General features: G+C 39.3%; 1 protein-coding gene across 5 annotated transcripts in view; it reads left to right on the top strand.

Annotated features, from left to right (window-relative positions):
- ICA1 (islet cell autoantigen 1) overlaps positions 1-25,039 on the top strand; it is an 81,422-nt gene that overhangs the window by 44,064 nt on the left and 12,319 nt on the right. For all 5 annotated transcript variants that reach the window (XM_075827756.1, XM_075827752.1, XM_075827754.1 and 2 more), the window contains 6 exons: positions 6,458-6,583; positions 10,890-10,988; positions 15,053-15,144; positions 17,900-17,952; positions 19,112-19,147; positions 19,232-19,291. In XM_075827756.1, the coding sequence (XP_075683871.1) occupies positions 6,458-6,583; positions 10,890-10,988; positions 15,053-15,144; positions 17,900-17,952; positions 19,112-19,147; positions 19,232-19,291 (466 nt within the window). The remainder of the gene's footprint in view (positions 1-6,457; positions 6,584-10,889; positions 10,989-15,052; positions 15,145-17,899; positions 17,953-19,111; positions 19,148-19,231; positions 19,292-25,039) is intronic.

Genomic DNA, 25,039 nt, shown 5'->3' with positions numbered 1-25,039 from the left:
TGATCGATAGCCGAAACTTTCTCCGATCCTGCCCTGTCGCCCCTTTAAAAGGAAACTTCCGTCACAAAGAAAAAAATTGTTCTCTGAATTTTTGCCTGTTTTTCTTTTTTATATTTTTATTTCGGCAGGACTACGCAAGTAAAAATTAAATGCAAAACATTGTTCTTCTCTAGAAGAAATGAAAAAGAGTTAAAACTCCTGAATGGTAGGTAGCAGGGTAGTAATAGGGGAGGTGTAAGTCACCACCCCTCACTCCTCCCTGGTCCAACTGCTGGTCGGCTAGTGATCCTCTCAGTGCATACAAAAGAGGAATTTAAAGGGACAGGACAAGAAGGAGCTTACATGGAAAACTTTTAAAAAAACTATATTCTGAGAACCAATCGCCCAATAAAAAAAAAAAAATTCATATAATTTTCACATATAGCTTGGTAATATTGAAAAAAATATGTATAAATTTGTAACGAAAGTGTCCCTTTAACAAAAACTTTCTTATTCCCTCCCATGTAAAAATCCACCACTACCTCAGTTGACTATATCCACCTGAACTTGGTTTTAGATGCCGCCGAAAATGAACTTCTGCATTCACAACTGGGTATGGACCGCCACTCTCCACAATCATAAAGACCTCGCGACCTCTAACTGTGGCGTCAAAATGTGAGCCAGAAGCGGTAGAGGGGCTGTGGATCTGGTGATAGACATGACCACAATATTTTCTAGTGATCACCTGGCGGATGGCATCCACTTGTCTTGCTCTCGGCCCACACACCGATGCTACAATGTGAGAGATGTCCGTTCTTTCTATGAGAAGCTCCTCAGACATGGTCCACAGTAATTGGATAGTGTCAGACTACTGGAGAGATTGACAATGTAGAAGCGCAGGACACCAAAAAAAAATAAAACAAGTTTAACGAAAAAGATGACCGTTTTTTTCCTCTCCGCCTTCCAAAAGCCATCTTTTTTTTTTTTTTCGTCAACATGGGCATATGAGGGCTTGTTTTTTGCGGGACAAGTTGTAGTTTTTAATGGCACCATTTATTGTACCATATAATGTACTCGGAAACTGCAAAAAAAAATATTTGTGGGGCAAAATAGTCAGAAAACAAGGATTACGCCATTTTTTTGGGGGGGTTTCGAATTTACCGCGTCCATCAAGCAGTAAAAGCTACGACTGCCTAAAACTTTTGTACAGTACTGTATATCTTTTTTTTAATTATTATTAAATAAAAGTTCAACATGCTCTAAACGAGCTACATCAACGTCAAATACTTGGAGAAAAATGAAAAAAAATCCTTTGCTTTAAAGAGGCTCTGTCACCAGATTTTGCAGCCCCTATCTGCTATTGCAGCAGATCGGCGCTGCAATGTAGATTACAGTAACGTTTTTATTTTAAAAAAACGAGCATTTTTGGCCAAGTTATGACCATTTTTGTAGTTATGCAAATGAGGCTTGCAAAAGTACAACTGGGCGTGTTTACAGTAAAAGTCCAACTGGGCGTGTATTATGTGCGTACATCGGGGCGTTTTTACTACTTTTACTAGCTGGGCGTTGTGTATAGAAGTATCATCCACTTCTCTTCAGAACGCCCAGCTTCTGGCAGTGCAGACACAGCCGTGTTCTCGAGAGATCACGCTGTGACGTCACTCACTTCCTGCCCCAGGTCCTGCATCGTGTCGGACGAGCGAGGACACATCGGCCGACACGATGCAGGACCTGGGGCAGGAAGTGACGTCACAGCGTGATCTCTCGAGGACACGCTGTGTGTCTGTGAACTGCCAGAAGCTGGGTGTTAACGAACAGAAGTGGATGATGCTGATTCGTCAGCATCATACACTCCCATTCCTAACGCCCAGCTAGTAAAAGTAGTAAACACGCCCCGATGTACGCACATAATACACGCCCAGTTGTACTTTTACTTTTCAACACACCCACTTGGACTTTTGCAAGCCTCATTTGCATAAATACAAAAATGGTCATAACTTGGCCAAAAATGCTCGTTTTTTAAAAATAAAAACGTTACTGTAATCTACATTGCAGCGCCGATCTGCTGCAATAGCAGGGGCTGCAAAATCTGGTGACAGCCTCTTTAAAGGGGTCGTCCAGTTTAGAAAACCCATTTCCATACACCCTATTAGAGAATTCTGAGTAAAAGAGGGGGGGGGGGTCCTCTGTTCAGGATCCCCATCTCTTAGTCAGGGTGGAGAACGGTTACATGGAGCGTCTCTGGAGGACCAGTCCTGTCCTGGATTACACAGACAACACATTGATATGAATGGACACTGTGTAATGATTGATTTACCCCTGTGGTGGCGCTGCAGGGTAATTGAACACATACGGACTGGTTTTCAATGTATTACAGCTGATCGCTGGGGTCTCAGCAGTGGGCACTTTGTGATCAGTTTAATGACCAGGTACCCTTTTAAAAGTAGAGTGTCCAAAGCAGAGAACCCCATTAACTCCAAAATTTGCTCTGTCAGCGACTTCATGCTGCCTTCTGAGACTGGCCCACCCACCCACCCACCCACCGGTGATTTGACCGCTTTCTACCCATTAGGGTATGTTCACACGAGGGCGTCCGTAACGGCTGAAATTACGGGGATGTTTCAGCCTGAAAACATCCCCGTAATTTCAGCCGTAACGGCATGTGCAGGCGCTTGAACGCCGCGTCCATTACGGACGTAATTGGCACTGCTTTTCATTGGAGTCAATGAATAACGGCTCCAATTACGCCCCAAGAAGTGACAGGTCACTTCTTTGACGCGGGCGTCCATTTACGCGCCGTCATTTGACAGCGGCGCGTAAATATACGCCTCGTGTGAACAGACAAACGTCTGCCCATTGCTTTCAATGGGCAGATGTTTGTCAACGCTATTGAGGCGCTATTTTCGGACGTAATTCGGGGCAAAAACGCCCGAATTACGTCCGTAATTAGTGCGTGTGAACATACCCTTGCTGTGTTTAGAAAGACAGCTGATTTTTATATTTATAAATGGGTTGTGTTAAAGGAGTATATAATATCTGCTGCTGTATTTGTCCGGTCCACGTTATATTGCATATAATCCAGAATATTAATAATCTGGCATCTTTTAGTGTGATATCCCTTTAATAACACGTACTTCGCGTCTTCAGTCTCCTCCGGTAATAAGTGCAGCCATTTAGTCGTGTTCTTTCAAGGTCTCACTTTTATCTAATTCCTAACCCTTTTTTTTTGCATGGCGAATCTGTGCCAGAAATCCTCCCTATATTTTCGGCAGAGATCTGGATTGATCCCCAGTGCTCCAGCATCCTGTCCTCATCACGGGAACATTTGGTCGCACAGCATTTGGCATCGCAAGTCCATGATCGGATTTGACATAGAACACGGGCATGGCGTTGGCAGGCTGCGCCAGGCCATAGGCTGCTGATTTTTGGATGGATTAGATGTTGCTGTCCCCTGTTGAGGCAGAGAAGGGTTTGAGTCGTCCTTGTGGTTGTAGAGACGCTATTGTTGTTTTATTTCCTCGTAAAGGATTTAAAATTATTTCTGTTTTGTCTTTTTCTAGCATTAGTGGAAGGTTGTTGTTCTCCGATCACATCCACCGATTAAAAAGTTAGTGTGTAAGGGAATTGCATAAATAGCAATTCCATAAAAGGCGTCTGTAATCCGAAGCATTCCCATTACAAGCAGGAGCATTCTGGTTATATGCTCAAAGGTCTGCCGGCAACTCCTATGCCCTACTGCTGTCCCACAATTCCGTCAGCAGGTGACTCAGCCTTAAAGAGTCTCTGTCACCACATTATAAGTGCCCTATCTCCTACATAATCGGATCGGCGCTGTAATGTAGATAACAACAGTGGTTTTTATTTTGAAATACGATCATTTTTTAGCAAGTTATGAGCAATTTTAGATTTATGCTAATGACTTTCTTAATAGACAAGTGGGCGTTGTGAAGAGAAGTGTATGACGCTGACCAATCCGTGACCAATCAGCGTCATACACTTCTCATTGTTCCAGCCCAGCTTCTTTCATTGCACAATCACACTGTAACATTGGGCTGGAACAATGAGAAGTGTATGACGCTGATTGGTCACGGATTGGTCAGCGTCATACACTTCTCTTCACAACGCCCACTTGTCTATTAAGAAAGTCATTAGCATAAATCTAAAATTGCTCATAACTTGCTAAAAAAATGATCGTTTTTCTAAATAAAAACCACTGTTATCTACATTACTGCGCCGATCCGATTATGTAGGAGACAGGGCACTTATAATGTGGTGACAGAGCCTCTTTAATGTCAAGAGGCTGACAGGTTGTTGTAGCTTGTAGGGTGTGGACAGGAGTCAGAACAACGCGCTTTAGGGCTGGGTCCACTCTGCATTGTTGATGTACAAGCCTGGCCTTACACGCTACTTGAGGTGTAGCCTTCCCCTACAAGTCAGAATAGAGCTCCACTTGGTAATTACCTCTTCACCCCTACTAGTAAGGGTATGTTCACACGGCAGCGTCCGTAACGGCTGAAATTATGGGGGCTGTTTTCAGGAGAAAACAGCCCCGTAATTTCAGGCGTAATGGCATGTTGAGGCACTTTTTGCTGCGTCCATTACGGACGTTAAATGGAGCTGTTTTTCCATGGAGTCCATGGAAAACTGCTCCATTTACGTCTGAAGAAGTGACAGGCACTTCTTTGACGCGGGGGTGACAAAGGCATTTGTGCCAAAACGCGCGTTGGGGTGGATCTCAGCTGTGGCTCTTCCCGTTCTTCACCATGGGTATGTTAGACTTCCACATCATGTTCTATTTACTTGTTTAACATATATCTCTTCTACCTCCTTCTATGCATGTTTATTCATCTTGCATGCACAGTATATATGTGGTGTCCAGTATGTTTGTTTGTACTTCAATCCAAATACTACTTACTGTTTGAAAATCTTTTGGTCATTATTTGTGTCCATTTCATGTTCACTTTGTGCCGTTGGACCAGATTTGCATATGTTTGAATTGCTTACTCTAGCTGACTTTTGACATATATTTGATTTAATTACATACAAACTTAGAGTATAGTCAAGCATGGTCACCTGCACTAGTTATACATACCATTTCGATTGGGGAACCCACACATACCTTTTCAGTTATTTGTGTATATTTGGGTAATTCCCAGTTGAGCTTCCGTGTTTTAACTGTTGGTCTATGGATTTTTAATCATTATTGTACTATTTATCTCATGTCAATAAAGTATTTCTGTATTTTTGACTATCTTTTCGTGTCTCAGCATTTATTTTCTTTTTTCGGTCTCATATATTCAGTTGTAATGCTGTTTGGGTTTAACACCCTTGAATCAACCCATTGAACTTTTATATGTACTTTATTTATTTTATATTGGGTTATAGTGATTCATGTTGCTTTTTCGGTTTGGTTATTTAGACCTCCGTAGTAGTCACAGCAGAGCCCCCTTGTTGGCGATCACAGCCTCTCCCAGTAGTCATAGTAAGACCTAAGCCACACTGTAATTTCACTACTGAACTTACACTATAAAGGGGATCCTCCTCTGTCCATATGTTCTATTCGGGCATATAGACCTCCTATAGGTCCCATACTTGGGACTCCCCTCTATTAGTCAGAGCAGAAAGCTTTTGCAAACAGCTGCTTTTTGATCTGAAGGACGTGCACCAGCCATGTATTACATAGTCTAACATTGATGTAGTTGGGCATTGTGTAATACATTTCCCCTGCAGCAAAATGTTTACGTGCTGTCCGCTTTGTGGACTGTCCCTCTTAAAGAGCCAGTGAAGTTTTATCAGAAGCAAACGTTTTTGAGAGCCATTATAGACATTAGACTTGTACTAACACTTACTTTTCTATTTGATATATAGTATAGTCCTATATAGGGTTAGTATAAAAATCTTAAAGGGCTACTACAATGAAACTGTAAAAAATATTACTTACACTTTTATCTTGATTTCCACCTCCTTTTTTTTGATCAAATTTGTCATCCTTTGGATTGTGATATGCGAAGTCAAAGGGGAGAATATATTAACTTTTCTACGCCACTTTTTTTGGCGTGGAAAATTTTCAAACGGCACACCTGTCTTAATAATTTCTCCCCTATATTTATCTGTTTCTCTCTCCTGTGCTAGTGCATCTGAAACATGTTTTTAAGGAAAGAATGACAGGCCCAGGTTGCTTTGTCCATGGCTGGGAGGCAGCTTGCTGCAGCAGGAACCTTCCTCTGCTGCTCAGCTATGGACACCAGGCAAGCCTAGCAAAGCCCGGCCCTTCCCCCAGACCTCAGAAGTCATATTGTGAGCGGCTGATTGGGGGTTCAAATCAAACGTGCCATAGGAAGTCCTAATAAAAAAGAACTCTCCTGTTTTACAGTTTTCGTTTGTTTGTTTGATAAACGTCTGTGACAAATGAAAGGGAATGTACAGTATTTATGACTAGAGAATTTATATATCAAATTTTCTCTGCTTTCCCCTTCAGGTTCAGGCACAAGTGCGTCATACCAAAACTGCTTTTGATAGGCTGAAAACCGACGTATGTGAAAAGGTCGATCTTCTACGAGCCAGTAGATGCAATCTGTTATCTCATGTTTTGACTACATATCAGGTAATTACAGCCATCAATGTTTATTATTCATTATTAATATGTGAAGAGCACTGCTGTAGTAGTTATATTCTTGTATATAGGGAGCAGTATTATAGTAGTTATATTCTTGTATATAGGGAGCAGTATTATAGTAGTTATATTCTTGTATATAGGGACAGTATTATAGTAGTTATATTCTTGTATATAGGGAGCAGTATTATAGTAGTTATATTCTTGTACCTAGGGACAGTATTATAGTAGTTATATTCTTGTATATAGGGAGCAGTATTATAGTAGTTATATTCTTGTACCTAGGGACAGTATTATAGTAGTTATATTCTTGTATATAGGGGCAGTATTATAGTAGTTATATTCTTGTATATAGGGAGGCAGTATTATAGTAGTTATATTGTATATAGGAGACAGTATTATAGTAGTTATATTCTTGTATATAGGAGCAGTATTATAGTAGTTATATTCTTGTATATAGGAGCAGTATTATAGTAGTTATATTCTTGTATATAGGAGCAGTATTATAGTAGTTATATTCTTGTATATGGGGGCAGTATTATAGTAGTTATATTCTTGTAAATAGGGGGTAGTATTATAGTAGTTATATTCTTGTATATAGGGGGCAGTATTATAGTAATATTCTTGTGTATAGGGGCAGTATTATAGTAGTTATATTCTTGTATATAGGAGCAGTATTATAGTAGTTATATTCTTGTATATAGGGGACAGTATTATAGTAGTTATATTCTTGCATACAGGAGCAGTATTATAGTAGTTATATTCTTGTATATAGGGGGCAGTATTATAGTAGTTATATTCTTGTATATAGGAGCAGTATTATAGTAGTTATATTCTTGTATATAGGAGCAGTAATATAGTAGTTATATTCTTGTATATGGGGGGCAGTATTATAGTAGTTATATTCTTGTACATAGGGAGCAGTATTATAGTAGTTATATTCTTGTATATAGGGGTAGTATTATAGTCGTTATATTCTTGTATATAGGGGGCAGTATTATAGTAGTTATATTCTTGTATATAGGGGGCAGTATTATAGTAGTTGTATTCTTGTACATAGGGGCAGTATTATAGTAGTTATATTCTTGTATATAGGAGGCAGTATTATAGTAGTTATATTCTTGTATATAGGGAGCAGTATTATAGTAGTTATATTCTTGTATATAGGGAGCAGTATTATAGTAGTTATATTCTTGTATATAGGGGGCAGTATTATAGTAGTTATATTCTTCTATATAGGAGGCAGTATTCTAGTAGTTATATTCTTGTATATAGGGGGCAGTATTATAGTAGATATATTGTATATAGGGGGCAGTATTATAGTAGTTGTATTCTTGTATATAGGGGCAGTATTATAGTAGTTATATTCTTGTATATAGGGGCAGTATTATAGTAGTTATATTCTTGCATATAAGGGGCAGTATTATAGTAGTTATATTCTTGTATATAGGGAGCAGTATTATAGTAGTTATATTCTTGTATATAGGGGGCAGTATTATAGTAGATATATTGTATATAGGGGGCAGTATTATAGTAGTTGTATTCTTGTATATAGGGGCAGTATTATAGTAGTTATATTCTTGTATATAGGGGGCAGTATTATAGTAGTTATAATCTTGTATATAGGGGGCAGTATTATAGTAGTTATATTCTTGTATATAGGGGGCAGTATTATAGTAGTTATATTCTTGTATATAGGAGCAGTATTACAGTAGTTATATTCTTGTATATAGGGCAGTATTACAGTAGTTATTCTTGTATATAGGGGCAGTATTATAGTAGTTATATTCTTGTATATAGGGGGCAGTATTATAGTAGTTGTATTCTTGTATATAGGGGGCAGTATTATAGTAGTTGTATTCTTGTATATAGGGGGCAGTATTATAGTAGTTGTATTCTTGTATATAGGGACAGTATTATAGTAGTTATATTCTTGTATATAGGAGCAGTATTATAGTAGTTATATTCTTGTATATAGGAGCAGTATTATAGTAGTTATATTCTTGTATATAGGAGCAGTATTATAATAGTTATATTCTTGTATATAGGGGCAGTATTATAGTAGTTGTATTCTTGTATATAGGGGGCAGTATTATAGTAGTTATATTCTTGTATATAGGAGCAGTTTTATAGTAGTTATATTCTTGTATATAGGGAGCAGTATTATAGTAGTTATATTCTTGTATATAGGGAGCAGTATTATAGTAGTTATATTCTTGTATATAGGGGCAGTATTATAGTAGTTATATTCTTGCATATAAGGGGCAGTATTATAGTAGTTATATTCTTGTATATAGGGGGCAGTATTATAGTAGATATATTCTTGTATATAGGGGCAGTATTATAGTAGTTATATTCTTGTATATAGGGGGCAGTATTATAGTAGTTATATTCTTGTATATAGGAGCAGTATTATAGTAGTTATATTCTTGTATATAGGGGCAGTATTATAGTAGTTATATTCTTGTATATAGGGGGCAGTATTATAGTAGTTATATTCTTGCATATAAGGGGCAGTATTATAGTAGTTATATTCTTGCATATAAGGGGCAGTATTATAGTAGTTATATTCTTGTATATAGGAGCAGTATTATAGTAGTTATATTCTTGTATATAGGGGCAGTATTATAGTAGTTATATTCTTGTATATAGGGGTAGTATTATAGTAGTTATATTCTTGTACATAGGGGGCAGTATTATAGTAGTTATATTCTTGTATATAGGGGTAGTATTATAGTAGTTATATTCTTGTATATAGGAGCAGTATTATAGTATTTATATTCTTGTATATAGGGGGCAGTATTATAGTAGTTATATTCTTGTATATAGGAGCAGTATTATAGTAGTTATAGTCTTGTATATAGGGGCAGTATTATGGTAGTTATATTCTTGTATATATGGGGCAGTATTATAGTAGTTATATTCTTGTATACAGGGGGCAGGCAGTATTATAGTAGTTATATTCTTGTACATACGGGCAGTATTATAGTAGTTATATTCTTGTATATAGGGGGCAGTATTATAGTAGTTATATTCTTGTATATAGGGGCAGTATTATAGTAGTTATGTTCTTGTATATAGGGCAGTATTATAGTAGTTATATTCTTGTATATAGAGGGCAGTATTATAGTAGTTATATTCTTGTATATAGGAGCAGTATTATAGTAGTTATATTCTTGTATATAGGGGGCAGTATTATAGTAGTTATATTCTTGTATATAGGAGGCAGTATTATAGTAGTTATATTCTTGTATATAGGAGCAGTATTATAGTAGTTATATTCTTGTATATAGGAGCAGTATTATAGTAGTTATATTCTTGTATATAAGGGGCAGTATTATAGTAGTTATATTCTTGTATATAGGGGGCAGTATTATAGTAGTTATATTCTTGTATATAGGAGCAGTATTATAATAGTTGTAGTCTTGTATATAGGGCAGTATTATAGTAGTTATATTCTTGTATATAGGAGCAGTATTATAGCAGTTATATTCTTGTATATAGGGGGCAGTATTATAGTAGTTATATTCTTGTATATAGGAGCAGTATTATAATAGTTGTAGTCTTGTATATAGGGCAGAATTATAGTAGTTATATTCTTGTATATAGAGGGCAGTATTATAGTAGTTTATATTCTTGTATATAGAGGGCAGGATTTCATTGATTATCGTCTAATCGGTAACTTCTGTAAGTGGACGATTTCGACCATAATAAACAATTGATCGTCAGTTATAAATGTAACCAAATGGTTGTTACAACTGACTGATTCTTGTCTCATCGGACATGTACTTGATTTAATTGGTGACGGATCCGGTGCCCATGGTTTCCGTTTGTGTCTGTTGTGCATCGGACCCGTCGTATTGCCGGAAGCAATAGCTTAGTCGACTACGCTATTTCTTCCTTAAAAACGACGGATCTGGTGCACAACAGACACAAACAGAAACCATGGGCACCGGATCCGTCACCAATTAAATCAATGGTGATGGAAACGGAAACCTCTGGTCTCCGTTCGTGTCAGTTTGTGTCTGTTCAGGGTCCTGTTCTGACGGAAACCTCCGACAGAACGGGACCCCAACGCAGATGTGAACAAAGCCTTATAGAGGCATTTATGAGCTGACCCTGTTTCTGTCATGTTGAATGGGATGACCTGTAACAAATATTTCCTTTTAATATCTGATTTGATTGATCATTAATACTGTTTATTTTTGTTTGTTTGCAGAGTTTACCATAAATTATTTTATGGGTATTTTTTCTCATTCCTTGTTCTCTCTTCCTTTTTGTTGACTTTTATTGACAGACGACACTACTTCACTTTTGGGAGAAGACGTCCCACACAATGGCCGCCATTCATGAAAGCTTCAAGGGCTACCAGCCATATGAATTCACTACACTAAAGGTGAGCTCACCTGCGCTGTTCATGTTTCAGCCTCTGATCCCGGCTGCTCCTTATCCGCACTCATGAGGGAGGGGAAGGTCTAATAGCAAAATCATCATGCGTTCCCCTATGGGCTTATGTCCTATTGGACCTATGGCAAACCTGCCTCTATGGTGTGTAGCATATATTATTATACCTAGCACTATGCTATGGGCCAAAAATCTCAATCGAGGATCCAGCATAAAATGTTAGAGGTCCTGTCGTTGGGATCTCTCTCCTTAGAGATTTTTCATTTATTTTTTATTAATTTTTATTGCTGCTTGTCGGGGTGCAATTGCAATGTCCACTCCCGTGACATGTCTGTTTTAGTGAATACTTGTATACCCCATGAAATAAAAATTCTGGGGGAAGTTTTTTTTAGAATTCTGCGTTGTGCCGTTCCTCTGTTAGTCCTCCTGCAAAATGTATGAATAAGTGTCAACTGGCTGTTACCATTTCCCTTGTGTCCTTACAAAATGAGGGTCAGAATCGTAGTTTTCAGATGATACCAGGGTCAAAGTTATAGATGCAAAATTCAGGGTGCAGTTCCAGTAATAAGTCAGGGAGCAGGACGATTTGGGTATATTGCAAGTAAGAGCAGGAAGAAAGAAACTTGTATTCAAGAATAGGTTCAGGCTTTTATCAAAAAATGTTTGTGCAATTTTTACAAAAAGTTACATTTTGATACAAAATTTGCATGAAGCCGCCCATGAGTGTAAAGTGCTGGGTGGCATTTTCATAATGTGCCCGGGGTCTACTTTTATCAAATACATGGGTATGGGGGGATAAGGGGATTTTTAGATTTTTATAATTCAGGTTTTATTTGTGTTTGTAAAAAGTGTGAACATTTTACCCGGTAATGAGTACAGGCCCCCCCACAAAGTGTAAGGTTTCTGCTGTTTATGACGACTGCCGGCGTGTTTTCCGAGATTATTGGCCACATCGGCGATGCTGCGTCTCCGCATCGTGGAATCCTATTTTCTAAGACATTTTGTTCAGTTGCTAAAATATGTTCATTAATAAAACGTGAGAGAGTGAAGCCCACGCCGACAGATCTCGCCAGATTCCTGCTCCATTAATTACCCGCCGCGTAGGTGTCTGACAGGGGAATGTTTACTATTGTGACCGCTTCCAGGCCGGTCCCCGGGTTTGCTTGCCGGTTATTTTTGTAGTCACGACTGAGAACGTTACTGACAAACAAGTTCATTTCCAGCGAGCGACGTCTCCAGGAACAGGTGGCGCAGTCGTTTATTTCTGGCGCCGAGGAAACTACAGAATCGTCTATCGAGGGAAAGTCGGCTTTTATACATTATTTTACATTTAACCCATTCCTACATTTGGCCGTACTATTATGTCTTAATTCGTGTTTTCTGACTGCAGTAGGACCTAAGAGTACGTCCAGTGGATGGTACAGGAGCCGTCGCGCCATCATCTGCCCAGGTGCCAACTGTAATATACAGCCGACCTCCCGCTGCAACGGCTGGGATCAGAGTTTAACCCCTTAGATTTTACAGTCATAGGTTCGGCTTTACAGATTGCGCGTCCGTTTTTTATTACGGATAGGAAATAATGCTTTGTATACAAAAGCGTTAAATAAGTGATCTATGGATCACATTGTGTAGTTCACTAGTGGGTCAAAAATAGAAATAGTTGATTGTAAAAATTTTTTTTTTTAACCACTTAAAACCCACACCAAGATATTAGGTCCTAAAACCCACACCAAGATATTAGGAATTATGTTTATGGTACCAGTTTAAGCTTGATGCCCGAGCATCGCGGCTTGCTGTATATGGAGCTGTATAGCTGCAGACTGGTCCATGCTGACCCCTGTCCACCACCGAAAGCGCCTACAATGGGCACGTGAGATCAGAACTGGAGCATGGAGGAATGGAGAAGGCGGCCTTGGTTGGAATCACGTTTTACATCATGTGGACGGCCGGTTGTGTGTGCGTCGCTTACCTGGAGACGAGATGGCACCAGGATGCATTATGGGAAGAAGACAAGCCGGCGGAGGCAGTGTGATACTCTGGGAAACCTTGTGTCCTGACATTCATGTGGATGTGACCTCTACCACCGACCTAAACATTGCTGCAGACAAATACCCCCTTCATGGCAGCGGTATTCCCTAATAGCAGTGCCCCCTGTCAGCAGGATGATGCCCCCGCCACACTGCAAACATTGTACACGAATGGTCTGAGGAACATGACCAAGACTTCAAGGTGTTGTCTCCAAATTCCCCAGATTTCAATCTGATGGATCATCTGTGGGATGTGCTGGAGAAACAAGTCCGATCCCTTCGAGGATCTGCTGCCAACGTCTTGTGCCAGAGACCACAGGAACCTTCAGAGATCTGGTGGAGTCCATGTCTCGATGGGTCAAAGCTGCCTTAGATGGCATGAGGGCGACTGACACAATATTATGCAGGTGGTTTTCATGTTATGGCTGATGGATGTATAGGTAAAAGCTGAACCTGGGTTTAGTTGTGACTGTTGGGAGGAGACACTAATTCTTCTGGACAGGTAACACAGGAGGGTCTTGTGCACCTTGCGCGGTCCTGAATCTGGCGGGTCAGATTATAACTTTTTCGTTGGTTGTCCCCTTTTTGGCTCAGTCAAATGTATTCTGCTTATAAAAAGCAAATGTTCTTCCTTTTTCCATTATCTTCTGTTGACTTCGTATTAATCACAATTGAGCTTTCAGTACCAGGATTTCCCCATCATACTTGTTCCCACGCTTGTGTGGGCGTACCGCGGGCACCTCAGCAGATTCAGCTATATATGATTAGGCAGCCTGGCTGTTTCCAGCTGCTCGGGAACTACAAGTACGAGCAGGAGACCTTTTTTAGTTTCTGAGAAGGTGATTATGCTGCAGTTCCTATAAATGTCAGTGCTGATTAAAGGAGTTTTCCCACGATGTGTAGATGAGGCCTCGGTGTCTGATCAGTGGGGGGTTCCAGTAGTCAGAGTGGTTATGAAAGCCGGTCCTATGCATATCCCCAGTTGTGAGCACACATGCAGGTTTCTTAACTTTACTTAGTAGTGAATGTGATAGCATTGCGCTCAACTTGTTGCAGCGTTGTTGTTGTTCGCCCCCCCCCCCCCATTAACTTCAGTAGGATGAAAACACAGCATTAAGTGGGTTTTTGAGGCTTATTTTTTTAAATAATAATCTAAGCTATCAAATCCTACATTGCTCTCCTGTTTCATGGTGCTCCGCCGCTCTCCTGTTTCATGGTGCTCCGCCGCTCTCCTGTTTCATGGTGCTCCGCCGCTCTCCTGTTTCATGGTGCTCCGCCGCTCTCCTGTTTCATGGTGCTCCGCCGCTCTCCTGTTTCATGGCGCTCCGCCGCTCTCCTGTTTCATGGCGCTCCGCCGCTCTCCTGTTTCATGGCGCTCCGCCGCTCTCCTGTTTCATGGCGCTCCGCCGCTCTCTGTTTCATGGTGCTCCGCCGCTCTCTGTTTCATGGTGCTCCGCCGCACATTATTTCATGGTGCTCCGCCGCTCTCTGTTTCATGGTGCTCCGCCGCTCTCTGTTTCATGGTGCTCCGCCGTACTTTATTTTATGGCGCTCCGCCGTTTTCTGTTTCGTGGTGCTCCGCCGCACATTATTTCATGGTGCTCCGCAGCTCTCTGTTTCATGGTGCTCCGCCGCACTTTATTTCAAGGCGCTCCGCCGCTCTGTTTCATGGTGCTCCGCCGCACTTTATTTCATGGCTCTCTGCCATTCTGTTTCATGGTGCTCCGCAGCTCTGTTTCTTGGTGCTCCGCCGTTCTCTGTTTCATGGGTCTCTGCCGCTCTCGGTTTCATGGTGCTCCGCCACTCTGTTGCATGGTACTCAAGGACGTTTCATCTCGACATGACAACACCGGCCAATCACTGCCCGCAGCAGTGACGTCAGTAAGGTCAATAAAGAAAGAAATTATCCAGCCAATCAACACCCAGCTCGCTATAGAGCGCAGAGTAAGGGTCCCAAATTTAGGCAACTGATTGTGGTAGAGACGACGGACACAACTTTAAATTTGTTTTTTATTATATTCCACTTTAGAGTTTGCAAGACCCAGTTGACAAACTATGTCATCAATCTAAGAAGAAAACGAAAGCCAAGGAAACGTTTCCTAAAACACCGGATAACGACCAGTAAGTAGCTGGAATGAGACATCCCTTTAGAGTACGTTAAAAATGAGAAAATCCTTTTTTAATGCTAGGCTAAGATATGATCACTTGAAGTTACAGGCCCAAAGCCTCAGGCTGTAGTACTGAGACAATTTGATGACAACATGGCCCCTTCTGATTTGTCAGGTGTAATGTTGTCATATAGACCGTGTGTGCATCCAAATAACCAAATAATCAAGGTCCTCACATGCACACAAACATAACTTCTACTATTCAAGACATCGTCTCCATCACAATATTGCACCTGACGGATCTCAACAGGACTGTAGCAATCCGGCTGTGTCACCAGCAATTACTATGGGGAAACACTTTTATGATGTAGTTTCCCTTTAAAGAGAACCCATCACTATTCAGAGGCAAATTAAGAGGGGAGTACATGCATTCCCCATAAAATAACCATTCTGGAGCATATGCACTAAGAACGGACCGGTGAGGAGAGCTGACGGATCCTCTGTATTACACCACACAGGAGAGCAGACAGCTCCTCTATACTACACCACACAGGAGAGCTGACATATCCCTCTATACTACACCACACAGGAGAGCTGACGGATCCTCTATACTACACCACACAGGAGAGCCGACAGCTCCTCTATACTACACCACACAGGAGAGCTGACGGATCCTCTCTATTACACCACACAGGAGAGCCGACAGCTCCTCTATACTACACCACACAGAAGAACTGACAGCTCCTCTATACTACACCACACAGGAGAGCTGACAGATCCTCTATACTACACCACACAGGAGAGCTGACAGATACTCTATACTACACCACACAGGAGAACTCACAGCTCCTCTATACTACACCACACAGGAGAACTCACAGCTCCTCTATACTACACCACACAGGAGAGCTGACAGCTCCTCTATACTACACCACACAGGAGAGCTGACAGCTCCTCTATACTACACCACACAGGAGAGCTGACAGCTCCTCTATACTACACCACACAGGAGAGCTGACAGCTCCTCTATACTACACCACACAGGAGAGCTGACAGCTCCTCTATACTACACCACACAGGAGAGCTGACAGATCCTCTGTACTACACCACACAGGAGAGCTGACAGATCCTCTATATTACACAATACTGGAGAACTGACAGCTCCTCTATACTACACCACACAGGAGAACTGACAGATCCTCTATACTGCACCACACAGGAGAACTGACAGATCCTCTATACTGCACCACACAGGAGAACTGACAGCTCCTCTATACTACACCACACAGGAGAACTGACAGATCCTCTATACTGCACCACACAGGAGAACTGACAGATCCTCTATACTACACCACACAAGAGAGCTGACAGATACTCTATACTACACCACAAAGGAGAACTGACAGATCCTCTATACTACACCACACAGGAGAGCTGACAGATCCTCTATACTACACCACACAGGAGAGCTGACAGCTCCTTTATACTACACCACACAGGAGAGCTGGCAGATCCTCTATACTACACCACACAGGAGAGCTGGCAGATCCTCTATACTACACCACACAGGAGAGCTGGCATATCCTCTATACTACACCACACAGGAGAGCTGGCAGATCCTCTATACTACACCACACAGGAGAGCTGGCAGATCCTCTATACTACACCACACAGGAGAGCTGGCAGATCCTCTATACTACACCACACAGGAGAGCTGACAGATCCTCTATACTACACCACACAGGAGAGCTGACAGCTCCTCTATACTACACCACACAGGAGAACTGACAGATCCTCTATATTACACAATACTGGAGAACTGACAGCTCCTCTATACTACACCACACAGGAGAGGTGACAGATCCTCTATACTACACCACACAGGAGAACTGACAGATCCTCTATACTACACCACACAGGAGAGCTGACAGATCCTCTATACTACACTACACAGGAGAGCTGACAGCTCCTCTATACTACACCACACAGGAGAGCTGACAGCTCCTCTATACTAGACCACACAGGAGAGCTGACCGCTCCTCTATACTACACCACACAGGAGAGCTGACCGCTCCTCTATACTACACCACACAGGAGAGCTGACAGCTCCTCTATAGTACACCACACAGGAGAGCTGACAGCTCCTCTATACTATACCACACAGGAGAGCTGACCGCTCCTCTATACTACACCACACAGGAGAGCTGACCGCTCCTCTATACTACACCACACAGGAGAGCTGACAGCTCCTCTATAGTACACCACACAGGAGAGCTGACAGCTCCTCTATACTATACCACAGAGGAGAACTGACAGCTCCTCTATACTACACCACACAGGAGAACTGACAGCTCCTCTATACTACACCACACAGGAGAGCTGACAGATCCTCTATACTACACCACACAGGAGAGCTGACAGATCCTCTATACTACACCACACAGGAGAACTGACAGATCCTCTATACTACACCACACAGGAGAGCTGACAGATCCTCTATACTACACCACACAGGAGAGCTGACAGATCCTCTATACTACACCACACAGGAGAGCTGACAGGTCCTCTATACTACACCACACAGGAGAGCTGACAGGTCCTCTATACTACACCACACAGGAGAACTGACAGATCGTAAGCCCTGCAGTTGTAGAAAGACCATGCAGATTCCTGTGATATGAACCTAAACCAGAAATAAACCGAATTCGGTTTATTGAAATTATAAAATGTAATTAAAATGAAAAACTTTTTTTTTCCCCCCCTTGTAGACTGATCTCTCTAGATGATCAGCAGCAGAATGAGACTGAATCTGTGTCATCAGGTAAGCCTTGCTTCTTTTGTCCTCTGTTAACTTTTAAGGAATAGTTGAACCATCCAAAGATGACACAGGCCACTAAGATTAAAGCTGCATTTTATTGTCTGTATTACGGGCATAAGACCTGTGCGTCCCGTGGTTTAAGGTAACCGATCTTAAATAATCATATATTCCTAGGGTGATCTAAGTTGAGTTCACTTGAATCGTAGGGAGATCGGATCTTGCGGCCGTAACACGGAAACTAAAATGTGGCTGTATTATGGCCGTCTGATTGAGGCCTCATACTCGTTTATATTCTACCCGTACAGCTGGTCTTTAACCGTAGACTGCCACCAGCATGATTAACATGAGACCCTCTACACATTTTCCCCACTCGTAGACAGCAGGATGGTGTTGAACTTGGACTTGCTGCAGGAGTAATTCTCAAAGGGATTATCCGCCTAAATAAATTTTTACATTTACATCTTTAATGCAGCAATAAGTTATAAAGATCTCATTAGAGCCCTCTGGTGCATTCATTTGATCTAAGACAGACTGGTTGCTAAGGACTCGCTGCCCTGTGGTTCCTAGACCGTGTTCTCTTAGCAACCAGACTGTCAGCCACGGCTCAACTGTCCAGGTCAAAGCTGGGTTGTCACTGGTGGCTTCTTATAAACTTGAGTAGCCTTCTGACCCCGTTAGGCACCAGGGTCCTATTCTGAATGCTGCCTCTGCACTCCCTATATCTACTCCCCAGAGTGTAGGTGTAACTACCGCCGTAGAATCCGGACAGGAGAACGATTTGTGCTGCTGCTGTGTTTACCTCAAAGTGGGCTGCCTATACTTATACATTGTAACAAACCCTTCAGCTTTTGAGCAAGACTAGATCAAAACATGTAGACTAGACTGTCTCCGTTCACTGACTTTAAGCAGAGATCTTGAAAATGGTGATGAATTAAAACACATTAAAGCCCTTCTTAGCCTGGGAATGAGAAAAATTTAATGATGCAAAAGTCGATGTAGGCGGAAGCATAAACCCAAAAAATATCCCGACTACTAGAGGCGCAATTTGGTAGTGATATTTGGCACCGCAGGGGTTAAATGTCAGCAGGGGGTGTTTTGTGTGAAATGTAAGGGGATGTCTGTAATCTTGGCCTTTTTTTTTTTTTCTATGTCACGTTTGAAGCTGAATTGGATAAAGCAAACCACTCCGCATTCGATGGTAAGAGGGGAGTAACAGCCTGATGTAGGTATGCAGGGTCGCTGCATTGTGTACAGTCTTGTGATGATGGTTTTCGTTTTTCAGGTACATTGGATGACTTGTTAGATCTAAAACCAGAGGAGAAGTTTATCTTTGAGGAAAGTGGTGAGTGTTCCCTGCATCTGTGTTATTTTACACTACAACTCTCAGCATGCTCTTCAAGATCTTACTGGATACAGATATTCACAATGGTATTATTATTTATATGGCACCGAGCTCTCCTTCTGGGCTGTCCAAATTGAGAACAGTTTTAATATTGGTGATCATTTAAGTACAAGCTGTTTGTGAGGGGTCCCAGCACTGCATCCCCCCGGACAAGAAGCTGTTATCACTGGGGGAATAGCAAATTAATGCTCATTTTCCCTATAACGGATATTGAAATTTATGATCTATCTTTTTTTTTTTTTTTTAAGGTTTTATTTATTAATTTTCCAAGTACAATAGTACAAGTAAATACAAATACAACATAATTACCAACCCGAAAAACTGGTTGGTAACAACAGGGCCCCCATGGTATACAAGACATTCAAAGTTCAGAGAAGGCAGTGAAAAAACAAAGGAGTATCACAACACAGGATATACAGAATAAGTGACCACAGTAAATGCCTAAGAACAACTAAAAGAACAGACGTGCACACACCATGCAACGCAGCGCTCCAGTCACCCCGCAGCGCTCCAGTCACCCCGCAGCGCTCCAGTCACCCCGCAGCGCTCCAGTCACCCCGCAGCGCTCCAGTCACCCCGCAGCGCTCCAGTCACCCCGCAGCGCTCCAGTCACCCCGCAGCGCTCCAGTCACCCCGCAGCGCTCCAGTCACCCCGCAGCGCTCCAGTCACCCCGCAGCGCTCCAGTCACCCCGCAGCGCTCCAGTCACCCCGCAGCGCTCCCATTCCAGCCAGAAGGGCAAACCAAAATTAGATGGCAGTGTCCGATGCCTCCAACCAGCTACACCAGATCTTCCCAAATTTGTCAGGGCATCTCCTGTTGAGGTACGGTTTTTGATACATAGGTAATTCTTGTATATAGGGGCAGTATTATAGTAGTTATATTCTTGTATATGGGGGGCAGTATTATAGTAGTTATATTCTTGTATATAGGGAGCAGTATTATAGTAGTTATATTCTTGTATATATGGGGCAGTATTATAGTAGTTATATTCTTGTATATAGGGGCAGTATTATAGTAGTTATATTCTTGTATATAGGGGGCAGTATTATAGTAGTTATATTCTTGTATATAGAGGCAGTATTATAGTAGTTATATTCTTGTATATATGGGGCAGTATTATAGTAGTTATATTCTTGTATATAGGGGCAGTATTATAGTAGTTATATTCTTGTATATATGGGGCAGTATTATAGTAGTTATATTCTTGTATATAGGGGCAGTATTATAGTAGTTATATTCTTGTATATAGGGGGCAGTATTATAGTAGTTATATTCTTGTACATAGGAGGCAGTATTATAGTAGTTATATTCTTGTATATAGGGGGCAGTATTATAGTAGTTATATTCTTGTATATAGGGAGCAGTATTATAGTAGTTATATTCTTGTATATAGGGGCAGTATTATAGTAGTTATATTCTTGTATATAGGATCAGTATTATAGTAGTTATATTCTTGTATATAGGGGCAGTATTATAGTAGTTATATTCTTGTATATAGGGGGCAGTATTATAGTAGTTATATTCTTGTATATAGAGGGCAGTATTATAGTAGTTATATTCTTGTACATAGGAGGCAGTATTATAGTAGTTATATTCTTGTATATAGGGGGCAGTATTATAGTAGTTATATTCTTGTATATAGGGGGCAGTATTATAGTAGTTATATTCTTGTATATATGAGCAGTATTATAGTAGTTATATTCTTGTATATAGGGGGCAGTATTATAGTAGTTATATTCTTGTATATAGGGGGCAGTATTATAGTAGTTATATTCTTGTATATAGGGGGCAGTATTATAGTAGTTATATTCTTGTATATATGAGCAGTATTATAGTAGTTATATTCTTGTATATAGGGGGCAGTATTATAGTAGTTATATTCTTGTATATAGGGGGCAGTATTATAGTAGTTATATTCTTGTATATATGAGCAGTATTATAGTAGTTATATTCTTGTATATAGGGGGCAGTATTATAGTAGTTATATTCTTGTATATAGGGGGCAGTATTATAGTAGTTATATTCTTGTATATAGGGGGCAGTATTATAGTAGTTATATTCTTGTATATCTGAGCAGTATTATAGTAGTTATATTCTTGTATATAGGGGGCAGTATTATAGTAGTTATATTCTTGTATATAGGGGGACAGTATTATAGTAGTTATATTCCTGTATATAGGGGGCAGTATTATAGTAGTTATATTCTTGTATATAGGGGGCAGTATTATAGTAGTTATATTCTTGTATATAGGGGGCAGTATTATAGTAGTTATATTCTTGTATATGAGGGGGCAGTATTATAGTAGTTATATTCTTGTATATAGGGGGCAGTATTATAGTAGTTATATTCCTGTATATAGGGGGCAGTATTATAGTAGTTATATTCTTGTATATAGGAGCAGTATTATAGTAGTTATATTCTTGTATATAGGGGGCAGTATTCTAGTAGTTATATTCTTGTACATAGGGGCAGTATTATAGTAGTTATATTCTTGTATATAGGGGCAGTATTATAGTAGTTATATTCTTGTATATAGGGGCAATATTATAGTAGTTATATTCTTGTATATAGGGGGCAGTATTATAGTAGTTATATTCTTGTATATAGGGGCAGTATTATAGTAGTTATATTCTTGTACATAGGGGGCAGTATTATAGTAGTTATATTCTTGTATATAGGGGCAGTATTATAGTAGTTATATTCTTGTATATAGGGGGCAGTATTATAGTAGTTATATTCTTGTATATAGGAGTAGTATTATAGTAATTATATTCTTGTATATAGGGAGCAGTATTACAGTAGTTATATTCTTGTATATAGGGAGCAGTATTCTAGTAGTAATATTCTTGTATATAGGAGGCAGTATTATAGTAGTTATATTCTTGTATAGAGGGGGCAGTATTATAGTAGTTATATTCTTGTATAGAGGGGGCAGTATTATAGTAGTTATATTCTTGTATATAGGGAGCAGTATTATAGTAGTTATATTCTTGTATATAGGGGGCAGTATTATAGTAGTTATATTCTTGTATATAGGGGGCAGTATTATAGTAGTTATATTCTTGTACATAGGAGGCAGTATTATAGTAGTTATATTCTTGTATATAGGGGGCAGTATTATAGTAGTTATATTCTTGTATATATGAGCAGTATTATAGTAGTTATATTCTTGTATATAGGGGGCAGTATTATAGTAGTTATATTCTTGTATATAGGGGGCAGTATTATAGTAGTTATATTCTTGTATATAGGGGGCAGTATTATAGTAGTTATATTCTTGTATATATGAGCAGTATTATAGTAGTTATATTCTTGTATATAGGGGGCAGTATTATAGTAGTTATATTCTTGTATATAGGGGGCAGTATTATAGTAGTTATATTCTTGTATATATGAGCAGTATTATAGTAGTTATATTCTTGTATATAGGGGGCAGTATTATAGTAGTTATATTCTTGTATATAGGGGGCAGTATTATAGTAGTTATATTCTTGTATATATGAGCAGTATTATAGTAGTTATATTCTTGTATATAGGGGGCAGTATTATAGTAGTTATATTCTTGTATATAGGGGGCAGTATTATAGTAGTTATATTCTTGTATATAGGGGGCAGTATTATAGTAGTTATATTCCTGTATATAGGGGGCAGTATTATAGTAGTTATATTCTTGTATATAGGAGCAGTATTATAGTAGTTATATTCTTGTATATAGGGGCAGTATTATAGAAGTTATATTCTTGTATATAGGGGCAGTATTATAGTAGTTATAGTCTTGTAGATAGGGGGCAGTATTATAGTAGTTATATTCTTGTACATAGGAGGCAGTATTATAGTAGTTATATTCTTGTATATATGAGCAGTATTATAGTAGTTATATTCTTGTATATAGGAGGCAGTATTCTAGTAGTTATATTCTTGTATATAGGGGGAGTATTATAGTAGTTATATTCTTGTATATAGGGGCAGTATTATAGTAGTTATAATCTTGTATATAGGGGGCAGTATTATAGTAGTTATATGCTTGTATATAGGGGCAGTATTATAGTAGTTATATTCTTGTATATAGGGGGCAGTATTATAGTAGTTATATTCTTTTATATAGGGGTCAGTATTATAGTAATATTCTTGTACATAGGGGGCAGTATTCTAGTAGTTATATTCTTGTACATAGGGGCAGTATTATAGTAGTTATATTCTTGTATATAGGGGCAGTATTATAGTAGTTATATTCTTGTATATAGGGGCAATATTATAGTAGTTATATTCTTGTATATAGGGGGCAGTATTATAGTAGTTATATTCTTGTACATAGGGGCAGTATTATAGTAGTTATATTCTTGTATATAGGGGCAGTATTATAGTAGTTATATTCTTGTATATAGGGGCAATATTATAGTAGTTATATTCTTGTATATAGGGGGCAGTATTATAGTAGTTATATTCTTGTATATAGGGGGCAATATTATAGTAGTTACATTCTTGTATATAGGGGGCAGTATTATAGTAGTTATATTCTTGTATATAGGAGGCAGTATTATAGTAGTTCTATTCTTGTATATAGGGAGCAGTAGTATAGTAGATATATTCTTGTATATAGGAGGCAGTATTATAGTAGTTATATTCTTGTATACAGGGGGCAGTATTATAGTAGTTATATTCTTTTATATAGGGGTCAGTATTATAGTAGTTATATTCTTTTATATAGGGGGCAGTAGTATAGTAGTTATATTCTTGTATATAGCGAGCAGTATTATAGTAGTTATATTCTTGTACATAGGGGCAGTATTATAGTAGTTATATTCTTGTATATAGGGGCAGTATTATAGTAGTTATATTCTTGTATATAGGGGCAGTATTATAGTAGTTATATTCTTGTATATAGGGGGCAGTATTATAGTAGTTCTATTCTTTTATATAGCGAGCAGTATTATAGTAGTTATATTCTTGTATATACGGAGCAGTATTATAGTAGCTATATTCTTGTACATAGGGAGCAGTATTATAGTAGTTATATTCTTGTATATAGGGGGAAGTATTATAGTAGTTATATTCTTGTATATAGGAGTAGTATTATAGTAATTATATTTTGTATATAGGGAGCAGTATTATAGTAGTTATATTCTTGTATATAGGGAGCAGTATTATAGTAGTAATATTCTTGTATATAGGAGGCAGTATTATAGTAGTTATATTCTTGTACATAGGGGGCAGTATTATAGTAGTTATATTCTTGTACATAGGGGGCAGTATTCTAGTAGTTATATTCTTGTACATAGGGGCAGTATTATAGTAGTTATATTCTTGTATATAGGGGGCAGTATTATAGTAGTTATATTCTTGTATATAGGGGCAGTATTATAGTAGTTATATTCTTGTATATAAGGGCAGTATTATAGTAGTTATATTCTTGTACATAGGGGGCAGTATTATAGTAGTTCTATTCTTGTATATAGGGGCAGTATTATAGTAGTTATATTCTTGTATATAGGGGCAGTATTATAGTAGTTATATTCTTGTATATAAGGGCAGTATTATAGTAGTTATATTCTTGTACATAGGGGCAGTATTATAGTAGTTATATTCTTGTATATAGGGCCAGTATTATAGTAGTTATATTCTTGTATATAGGGGGCAGTATTATAGTAGTTATATTCTTGTATATAGGGGGCAGTATTATAGTAG

This window comes from Rhinoderma darwinii, chromosome 5, assembly GCF_050947455.1.
Source record: "Rhinoderma darwinii isolate aRhiDar2 chromosome 5, aRhiDar2.hap1, whole genome shotgun sequence".
Taxonomy (NCBI): domain Eukaryota; kingdom Metazoa; phylum Chordata; class Amphibia; order Anura; family Rhinodermatidae; genus Rhinoderma; species Rhinoderma darwinii.
This window is presented reverse-complemented; position numbering and strand designations above follow the sequence as displayed.